The sequence below is a fragment of the Pteropus alecto genome, unplaced genomic scaffold, assembly GCF_000325575.1.
Source record: "Pteropus alecto unplaced genomic scaffold, ASM32557v1 scaffold75, whole genome shotgun sequence".
NCBI classification, from domain to species: domain Eukaryota; kingdom Metazoa; phylum Chordata; class Mammalia; order Chiroptera; family Pteropodidae; genus Pteropus; species Pteropus alecto.
The window spans coordinates 25,185,456-25,196,092 of NW_006440638.1; the positions used below are offsets into that span (position 1 = coordinate 25,185,456).

At 50.5% G+C, this 10,637-nt stretch overlaps 1 protein-coding gene across 1 annotated transcript in view; it reads right to left on the bottom strand.

Moving 5' to 3' along the window:
- ITIH1 (inter-alpha-trypsin inhibitor heavy chain 1) overlaps nt 1-10,039 on the bottom strand; it is a 13,762-nt gene extending 3,723 nt beyond the window's left edge. Inside the window, exons 1-16 of the mRNA XM_006917675.1 lie at nt 9,929-10,039; nt 9,673-9,693; nt 9,172-9,338; nt 8,622-8,726; nt 8,074-8,236; nt 7,406-7,519; nt 5,973-6,098; nt 5,770-5,886; nt 4,919-5,087; nt 4,689-4,814; nt 3,366-3,547; nt 2,899-3,084; nt 1,640-1,779; nt 850-1,004; nt 736-750; nt 300-320 (exon numbers count right to left, since the gene is read on the bottom strand). Of these exons, the coding sequence (XP_006917737.1) occupies nt 300-320; nt 736-750; nt 850-1,004; nt 1,640-1,779; nt 2,899-3,084; nt 3,366-3,547; nt 4,689-4,814; nt 4,919-5,087; nt 5,770-5,886; nt 5,973-6,098; nt 7,406-7,519; nt 8,074-8,236; nt 8,622-8,726; nt 9,172-9,338; nt 9,673-9,693; nt 9,929-10,039 (1,918 nt within the window). The remainder of the gene's footprint in view (nt 1-299; nt 321-735; nt 751-849; nt 1,005-1,639; nt 1,780-2,898; nt 3,085-3,365; nt 3,548-4,688; nt 4,815-4,918; nt 5,088-5,769; nt 5,887-5,972; nt 6,099-7,405; nt 7,520-8,073; nt 8,237-8,621; nt 8,727-9,171; nt 9,339-9,672; nt 9,694-9,928) is intronic.
- Nucleotides 10,040-10,637: the final 598 nt, after the last annotated feature.

The following is a 10,637-nucleotide window of genomic DNA, read 5'->3' on the forward strand; positions in this document are numbered from 1 at the left end:
AGGAAGAGAAGTTTAGGCCAGTGCAGTGGGTTGACCCTCTCTGTCTCCTTCCATGGGGACCTGGTGGAGCTGGTAGCATAAGGGCAGGAGAGGCCAGGCCCACATCGGGGCTACTGTCTGAGAATTCCCAGTGAGAGGCAGTGAGGAGAGCTGGAGCAGAGAAAGGAAGACTTGGGCTGTTGTTTCCTCATCAGGCAAAACCTAGGGGCTTTGCTCAGGACTGAATTCACAGCCTGAGGGAGAGTAATATGTGGAGGAGTGAGGTAGAGCTGTGCGTCATCAAAATGGCTGCCACTTACACCTTCTTTGTCCCAGCATCTCTGTGGAGTACAACAGAAGACAGTGTCACTCTTGCCACCCCTCATAAAAGGCGCACACACCTCATTTCCCAAGCGCACCCAGGGCCCAGAGGCCAATCAGGCCTGGGCCGACCCTCTTCTAGGGAGGTTCCGGCCCTCCCCAGGGGCCCAGGCATCCTCACAGACACATGCTCATATGAGGGTCCCAATGGAGACTGGTAGGGGATTCATGCTGTGCAAGGGTCCCCACACACACAGGAGAAAGCAACTAGTTTGTGGTAAAGTGGGCAAGGGCATCTCGGAGAACAAGAAACTATAAAGGGCTGGAGGCAGGGAGATGTGGGGATGGGGAGCTAGGTACTGGGTGCTGGAGCAGGTGCCACTTGCCCAGCCACCAGGAGCTCCTTGAGAAAACCAATGTGATTTAAAAACTCACCCAAGGGCTGAGAATCTGAAAGGGAGAAAAAGGGAAGAGAATTAAAGCCCAGAAGGTTTTTGGCCCTCAGAAGCCTCCCTAAGGCCCCAGCCTCCCTCTCTGCAGAGCTCATACTCTCCGGTGGCTTGTCAATGATGGGCTGCAGGCCGTCCTCGTCCACCATGCCCCTCATGATCATGGAGGTCAGTGGTGTCACAAATTGATAGGCCAGTGACATCTGCAGGGCTTTGGCTGACAGGTTGGCCTTCTCCTCCCCCTCCAGCTTCATTCTGTGAGACAGAAACCGGCTTCAAGCCCCGCAGCTTGCATGACAATGTACTTTGGACTCGCACTCTCTCATCCTTTCAGTCATTTGTTTACTCACTCATCCAGCAAACATGTATTGAGCACCTGCAGTGTCCCCATTCAGTGGCTGTTTTCGAAGACCTCATAACTTAAAGACCTCCCACACAGAAAACCTGGAAATTGGGCAGGGTTGGTGTATGTGCCTTGGAAATGCCCAGAGAATTTAACAGGTGTGAGATACTGGGCAGGTTGTCTCATCACTCTGAGCCTCAGTTTGCTCATCTATTAAAGGGAGTTAATGAAATTTCCTTTCATGTCATGAAGATTAAATGAGTATATCTGGACTTGGCAGTCCCAGAGTAAAGGGCAGCCTCCCCAGCGGCAGCTCAGTTGGGGCAGAGTGGGCCGCCCTGTGGCCCCAGGGGGTCCCGCCCACACTATTGACTGACTGGTTGATATTAACTCAGTGAGCAAAACAGAAGGACAATGAATCTGACCTGCTTGCAGCCTCAAAGGCCTAGAATTGCCCCTTCTCTGTTCACCTCCTCAGTCCAAATGCGTCAGGGTGGGGGGTGCTCTGGGGAGGATAGTGCCCACCGGGCAGCTGCAAGGGTCATACCGCTTGGCCAGCAGCTCCTGGATGGTAAGGTAGGCCCAGAGGCGTTCAACATGGTTCTCTAGCATGTGGCCCCGCTCTTGGAGTAGTTTCTTCATCTCTTCTTCATCCACTAGGCAGGTTGTCTTTAATTCTTGGCCCTCCTGAGGGTTGTGATGAGGAAAAGGGCCATGAGCCATTAGGAGCACAATGGCTGGCTGGTGCTCAAGGCTCTGAGGGGCCTCAATCTTGTCTGATCTCTACAGCTTTCTTCTCAGTAACACCCTCTTTCCTAAATCTGCTTTCCTCAACCCCATTCATCCATTCTTTCCGCAAAAGCTTGCTGAGTATCGTCTGTGAGCCAAGTTGGCCTAAGCCTCAGGCATTCCAGGGTTAGGAGAACCAGGCCCTACACTCTCAGGGATGCCAAGAAGCACCCAGGTGCTTCCACTATGTAGCTGTTTCCACCATGCCCTGGTCCTCCAAATACCCACCATGTCCTTGGTGGGCTCCACCATTTAACCTGCCCTCGCACACGAATGTGCCTTCTCTCCCCAGCTACAACAATTGGGTACCATTTCCTGAGGGCATCCCATGCACCAGGCAGTATGTAAGCATACTATGTGGACTATTCCATTTACTCCACACAACTCCCCAGTGTAGTGTCATCCCCACGGTACAGAAAAGGAAACTGAGGCCTATGGAGCTGGACCCATTTTCTCAAGGTCATCCAGATGGTCAGGGTAGAGCCAGGGTCCAGCTCAGCTATCCTCATTCAAAGCCCAAGTTCTGCACCCTCAACCACAGTGCAGCACTTGAGACCACACTGCGTGGGACAGGGTCCAGGTCTCACACATCACGATCCCTAACATTCGCATGCGCGCGTGCGCATACACACACACACACACGCACACACACACACACTGCGCTGTGGCATAAAGTTGAGTGCATAGCAGATGTTCAGGAAATGGTTGTCAAGTGAGAAGGAAGAAGCTAGCCTCTTACTCTCTCACGCCTTGGGAGAAATAATATGAGGAGTAACAAGCGGTCCATTTTGGGCCAAGCTACATCTAATAAAGGCCATGTTGGCTCCATTCCAACCTGTCCCTGGGACACCTGCGTGGAGGAATGTTCAGGCCTGGGCTGTGTTAGGCATGGTGCAGAGGTGGGGGCACTATTCTGGGAGAAAGAGAGGCCCCCTGGGGGCAGGGCTGGAGAACAGTGTGGATTTGGAGCCTCTTGGTACTGCCCGGCCTCTTCATTGTCTGCAGCCCACTATTTACCCCACGGGCCTGCACATCAGCCTTGAAGCTGCTCAGTTTGTTGTCAGCGATGCGCCCAGCTACCACAATCTCCGAGCCTTCGTAGTATTGTTTGTGGCTGTGCTGGGTCAGGTCCGAGACGGAGTCCTGGGGGTATTGCAACTCCACATTCACCAGCAGGGGGTTGGCTACTTGGCTGTAGAAACCCTGCAAGGGTGAGGGACACAGCTTCAGAACTGATGGGTCACCCTGGGCACCCAATGGGAAACCCACTCACAAAGCGGGGTGTTGGGATCTACACTTTATAGAAAGAATCATAGGCTCAGAAGGGTTAAGTAACTGGCTCAAGATCACCTAGCTAATTCACACCCATGCCGAAGCTTTATCTCCTCCTCTAGGTTTATAGGGAAATGACTGCCAAGGCAGGGCTCCCCATTGGCTGCTGTTGGTGGTGCATTGAGGGATCGGGGAGTGGGCAAGGAGGAGACCTGCAGCTGCTGGGCGGCGTCATGGTCCTCATAGATTCTCTGGACCCGTCCATTGTTCTCCATGGACATGACCTCCAGGAAGTTCAAGTCCACATTGTGGCCAAAGCCCAAGTTGTAGAGCGGGAACCTGCCCCCGATGGCATTTCGGATGTTCTTGAGGATTTGAGAACGGTCTGTCACCCCTGCAGCCACATACCCAGGCAGTGACTGGATACCAGCTCACAGGCATGTGGAGCATGAGGGGGCTTTGAGGCGCACTGCCTGCAGGCCAACCCTCCCATCTTAATCCATCTCCAGTCACCACCCACATCTAGAGGCAATGCCTCCTGTTGGCTCATCTGAACAATTGCAACAGTTACTAACAGCTCCTTACAGACCTTGCCCATCTATATGGATCCATCACAATCAGATCCGATTCTGCTCTAAAGCTTCCAGTGGCTCTTTGCTGTGGCCTGAAAGTTACTGGATTTTGTTAACCAATGTCACCATAAAAAAATATATATTAATTAATTAATTAATTAAAAGAGGAAATAAAAAGAAAAAGGAAAAATTAACACCAGTTAATTTTTCTTAAGATCTTTTCCTAGAAAAATTTCTGAATATTATAGATCGGTATATCTCATGAATTTAATGTTCTCTATTGCAGAAAAGATGTAATATTTGTTTGTTTTTCAGTATAAACTACATAACATACTAAAGGCTAAGATAATAAAAATTTTCTTGTACAATAAAAAAAAAGCTGCCCCCTCTGCTAGGGACCCCTTCCTGCGTCTGTTCTCCTCCTTCCACACTAAGCTCAGGGGGCACTTCCTCCAGGAGGCTTTCTGAGACCTTTTCTGGGCCAAGAGCCCCTTTTCTGTTGCCCTCCCCCCTGCCTCCTGGTCTCACAGCCTCCTGGCACCCTGTTCTTTCAGGGCATTCAACAGAGCTTCTGCTTCTGGGTCTGCCTCCCCATGGGCCCTGGGCTCCTTAAGGATAGAGACATGTCTTGTTTTCTTGGTATCTCTTCTTGGTTCGTAGTCCTGTGGTTGGCACACAGACAGCGGTAAATACATAGTTCTTTAAACTCAACCTAAGAATCCTGCCCATCCTCCTAGGCCCTGTGCAATGTGGTGTCATGCAGAAACTTCAACATCTAAGCTCAGGACAGAAGTGTGCCTTGGAGTTCCTGCAGACTTTACAGTCTGAACGCTGTTTTTAGATCAGTGCTTGCCTTTGCTCTGAGCCTTTCTGGCCCTCCCTAATTGGGTTTCCATGAGCAGCTTGAATGCCTTCAGTAATGAAGAGATTGGTACCTTCCAAGGCAGCCCTCTAGCTGCTTACCCTCTGTGGGCTCGCCATCTGTCAACATGATGAGAATTGGGGCATGGTCGGTGAGTCCTGGGATACTTCTCTGAGCTTTGTTCAAGATCTCAATTCCCCGGAGCAAACCTCCATTTAGGTTTGTGGCTGCAGAGGACAGAAAACAGACAAGTATATGCCTTCATTCTGAGGAGATAGAGGTGACACAAAGGTGGCCCGAGATTGCTTATACGCTTCTGAATTCTCCTTACCCCCAGCCAAGGAGAAATGCCGAACGAAGTTCTTAGCTGATTGCACATTGGCAGCAGATGCCTGCACAAGAGAGCCTTTCCATGACTGTACATCAGACCCAAAGAGGACCAGGTCAAAGTAGTCTCCCGGCCGCAAGTCACCCAGGATTTTAAGGAGTGCCTCCTTGGTCTGTAAGGACAGGACAGTCAGTGGAGGGGCAGAGCCCCAAGATAGTGCCTTCTGTCTGCTCCAGATACCCATTTCAGAGATCTGCAGGGCAGAGGTACATGGTGGACAAGCAGGAGGAGATGGCCAGGTGGTGCCAGAAGAGGAACAACCTGTGGGGCTCTGGTGGTTGGTAGGGGAGAGGGAGAAGGCAAAGGGACCCAGTGCAGGGAGAAAAAATGACCAGGAGTTCGAGTGGGGCAGGATTAAGAAAAAGGACCCCAGGGGGCTGAGTTTCTAAAACTCTGCTTGTCCAGTGGTGGTTCCACTGCTCCAAGGACAGGGCACTTAAGAGCACTGTGAGCCTCAGACTATGGTCTTGTTGCAAGATGCTTCCCAGGGATCCCACAATTGTCCCCAGGTTTTATCTTCCAGGCGCTCCCTCACTGATAATCCATGACCCTGTGGACACTGTTATTAGTCCCATTTTACCACTGAGGAGAAGTAAAATCACCTGCCCACGGTTGCACAGCAAGGAGGTGGCTGATTCCAGAACCTTTAACCACTAGAATTTCTGGTTAAATCACCCTGCGTCTGACCAGGAGCAGAAATCCCAAACCCAGACTCTGGTGGCAAAACCATCATGGTGTGGATAATGGGGCTGAAGAAGTTTCCGTTAGGTGAATTGCTTAAAGGCACAGTTTACCTGCTTCACTTTCTGGCCTTCCATGGAGGCGCTGATGTCAATCACAAAAACTACGTTTTTATTCAGATTTGTCAGGTTTTGGGGGGCAAAGAAGTGGGCAAAATGGTTATTGGCGACCTGAAACACACAAAAAACTAGTGAGGCATCTCTGACAAGCACCCCTGCCCACCCTCTGAGGCTTGGGCCAGAAGCTTTGGGCTCACCAGGAGGTCACAGAGCCTTTCTCGACTGACATCATAGGTCACCTTGAAGTCCCCATCCATCAAGGTTGTAGAGCATGTGGGACAGGATTGCTGCTGGCCCACGGTGGGGCGGAAAAGCACATGACCCTGGAACCATCAAGAGTATGAGGCATTACTGGTTCTTGCAGCTGCGAATAGGATGTTTGCAATGACAACATAAGGGATGTGTATGTGTGTGTGTGTGTGTTGCACTAGCATAAAAATGAGTCAGGTGGGCCCTTCTCCCAGCTGCTGAGAGTAGGTAGTAGGAGAGAAGACCTATTTCTTTGCTTATACGCTTCTGAATCATTGGATTTTCTACAATAAGCATCATCACTTTGTGTACAAAATAAAAACAAAATAATTGTAATATAAGAGCATGAGAGCATTAGTCAACTTAAACTATGGAATAAAAAAGCAAGGCTATAACTCCATGCTGGAAAATAGAACCCACATAGATAAAGAACAGAGGCTGGAAGGAAAGACCCAGAGTTGAGGTCTGGACTTACTTAGTATTAGTGCTCAGGAAAATGAAGGGTGGTTTTCACTCAGTACTTTTCTATACTTCTGTACATTCCACATTTTCTTTAAAGGCTTTTTTAGTTTTAGCTTTTGTTTGTTTGTTATAAAAGTAAGATATGCTCATAAAAAAAAAAACTTGAAAAGAATTGATAAGAAGACAAAGATCCATCCCTTTGGTCCCCTACTGAACTCAAGCATGTTCGTTAACACTCTGGGGTGTCATATTTTGTTTAAAAGGAACCTCTCCAAAGCTGTAAGAAACATTTCTTTTAAATGAATCATTATGGAGTCACTACCATAACTAGGCGAACATGAAAGGATTTGCTCCTGGCTCCAGCTGAGGGCGAGTTAGGAAGCAGGGCACTAGTTGGGTATCACCCATCCAAATGCCATACTCCTCCAGGACCTGGGGACGGGGCAAGCATAGAGGTTTCTGGGATTCCTGCAAATGGGTGGCAAGTAGCAAGTGGCAAGAGGCTGGGCAGGCCAAAGGCCTTTGCAAATGTTATTATGTTTCCAAGAACACTGGAGTTTGGAATCCTAACCTCAACAGCAACTGACATTTGCTCATGTACCCTGAATGCTTTCCTATGGGTATGAAACAGGCAAAGAAGAAACTGAGGCTCAAGAAAGCCAGCAACTCACCCCAGATGATGCAGCTAACGGGAGCGTGTCTTCCCCAGCCTCAGCATGCAGGCTTTTGCTAAGTTGCTCTGAGAACCAGGAGTGCCAAGTTCCCCCGGATATCAATGATAAAACACCTGCCTCTCTTACCGCTAGCCTGCAGCCCCGGCCTGGTTTCCAGGCCAAACTTAGACACTCCATAAGGGGTTGGGCCAAGTTGAGAAGTCTCAGAAGATCTGTTCCCCCCAGCCTCCAGCCATCCCATGCACCTCTTTGCCTGAGAAAGACTTCTTGATGAGTTGGGTCGCCAGTTCCTTGGGAAGGAAGGAGGTCTGGGCATCCAGTTTGCTGATCCCTTGAGGCTCAAAGATGTCCACGTCAATCTGCATCATTGAAGCAATTCCTGCACCAAGGCTCCCATTTGGGCCATTATCAAGTCTCAGCCAAGAATCAATATGTGTCCTGGCCACCTACTATGTATAGCACCCACCCAGTGCTTCAAAGGGCCAGTCAAAGGCGCTCCAAAAATATTGGCCAAATGAAGATGTACGTGCCTACTCCCCTCAACTCGACCACCACTGAGGTGCCAGAGACAATTACAGTCCCTTAGGCTGCCCAGGACTTTATGGTTTACAAACTATCTGGATATTTAGTATCTCGTGATCCTTTCGGGAATCCTGGGACATGTAGGAACCCCATTTAACAGATGAGCCAGCTGAGGCTCAGAGAGAAGGAGGAGATCGGTGGGTTCAGGGAGCTCCCTGCCCATAGAGAGCCCAATAGAGCCCACCCTGAAGAGTCAGTCCCCTTCCCCTGTGCTCAGGCATGGGATGGCACATGATGGGTACCAAGCCAATGCCTGGAGCCGCAGTGAGAGAGAGGCAGGAGCCCTGCTCCTGAGACGACTCCCCTGGGTGTATGGTCACCTCCAATCTACCTCAAAATGATGCACCAACTGCCTGGGCTTGACTTTGATGACAATGTCGTACTGCTTAAGTCTTCGCTTCAGCACCTCCTCGTAGGTCAGCCGGAACATGACCTTGCTCTGGGGACTAACGGTGACGTGGATGGTGAATTGCTCCATTGTTCTTCCTGAGGCTCTGGACATGGCACCAGAGGCAACAACACAGACAAATAGTAAAATGACATGTGGTTTCTTGTCACCTAAAGCATAGGCCTCAGAATCAATTTCTCTTATTTTAGTGCTACTCCCATGTGTCCTTGACCCTCATCCTGTCTTAACTGGCTGGTTGGAGTCAGGGCCCAAGGGCAGGGCCCCCTTTCTCCATCAGGCTGGTCTGGGAGATAGGCAAGTCAACACCAGCCTTGCCCAGTACACCTATGCTGGCATTCAGGTTTGGGCGGTTTGCTGACTTCCCATCAGCCTGGGGCTGCTCTCCACCCAAAGCCACTTTATAGTCCTCAGATCTGTCCCGGTTGGGGAGGGCAGCCTCAGAGACTGGGCCAGCAGGGCTCAGAACTCACCTGACAAGGCCAGCATTCTCTCCTGAGATGGCCGCTTTCCGGTACTGTTTCCATGCAGTCACTTTGTCCTTTATGTCTCCGATGAATGCTTTTCCATTTGCTGTGCTGCAGAGAGGAAGAAGCACTCATGGGAGGTGTCCGTCCCTGTTCACACATACTGGAGGTGCTCCCAGCCCAGACCCTGAAAAGGTCATGTCCAGGTGAGCACTCATGGGAAGGTGTCCTTGCTGGCTTCCTACTGCTCACAAAGTTGCTCAGAGGCCCCTTGGCAGTGAGGTGGGCAGCCACAGCCAGAGTCCAGCAAGAAAGTTTAGACACTGGCCTTTGGTCCTTGGGCCCTAAGCTGAAAACATAGAGTTCACAGTTTACTCTCCGCAATGAGCCCAGAACAGACCTGAAGGACTGTTCTTCCCCTCAGAGCTGGAAATGGCTTGTGGCCCTTTGGGAACTAAGGAGGTGGGCGACACTGTCTGGCTACTCTAAGCTGTGGTCTTGGGCTGGGCCTGGTGAATAGATAGCTCTAGGTGTGGGACTCGGGCAGAGCACACACATGGCAAAGTCGCTGATGAAAGCTGTCTTGGGAATCTCTACATCGAAGGCCACTTGCTTGGCTTCATTGCCACTGTTGACCACTTGGCTGGTGATGACATAGTGCGCGAAGCGAGAGGTGACTTTGCAGTTGACTTTCAAACTCCGGATGATCACGCCATCAACAGCCTAAAGTAAGACGTAAGGGTGCTATGGCCTGGGATGGGGATCTCTGAGCCAGTGAGAGACCTTGTGTTGTATTGGGGCTTAGCACCCAGTTCTGACTGACACGAGGTGACTGAAGAACAGACCAGCCCTCCTGGGGAGACCCATTTGTTCTCTCCACCTGAGACCATGCATTGGGGTTGAGGTGGGATGGGAAAGCCCCCATTTCCTGGAGACGGGAGTCCCTCTGCCCAGGGCACTAACAGAAGAGCACATCCCCGGGGTTGAGGGGGGTGGGGACAGGGAAAACAAGCCTGTAATAATGGCCACAGACTCCTTTGTGGAGACTCCTACTCACTGTGTCCACAGCCTGTCGCTTCTGTAAAACAAACCAGGGTCAATGTGAGTATGAATGCTCAGGGCCCGCAGACTGTTTGTTAGGGAATAGGCATGGGACGCAGCCTATAACTCTTCCCCTTGGCCTGACTGCTCCAGTCAGAGCTGGTCAAGGTGGGTGGGGGTGGCCCCAGCCCTTGGGTTGAGGGTCTTGTATCCCTTCCTGGCCCCATCCAGGCCCACCTGCCTGTTTCTGCCCCAAAGGTTTACCCACATACCTCGCTGCCTTTGGGCCTTTTGGGTGCACCCCAAGCAGGCACAGCCTGTAGGGTGAGGAGGGACACCAGGGATGTGCACAGCAGCACCCGAAGCCCCATGGCACCATCCATGGTCTCAAAGCTCCTGCTGCCTTGTCGCTTCACTCAGACCATTAATCAATACAGTGCTGGATAAACATAGATTAAACATTAGACAAGATGAAGGTAAATATTATAATTTGGAGGATCAAAATTGACAGCAAAAGCTTTTTCCTTGCAGAGGATTCCCAGCTGTGTAAACTTCTGGCCAGACTCAGACTGTGCCCCTATGTATAGAACTACACTCAGCCAATGTGAATTGTGAAGACCCCAGCTGCTCATCTAATCCTGGATCTGGCACAGGGCAACCCCAGTGATATGGTGACACATGTCAAGAAGCCACAGTTAAAAATAGGTTTCTAAACTTAGTTAAGTGTTATTTTCAAAATTCTTTAAGTATCAATGAATTTTTCAGACAGTCACACTTTGACCAGGGAGATAAATACCATGGCTTAGAGAGTGTCTGCCCATGTCTCGTTTCTTATGATGCCAACTCCAGCAGTAGTTCTGCCAGAGGCAGTCTGGGTAGTCCTGGGATGCGCAATGGGTGACATATGCTGTGGGACAGTTGCTTCATCTCTCTGGACCTTCTCGCCCAGATTTGGAAAGAAGAACAGAAGTAGCCCCATCG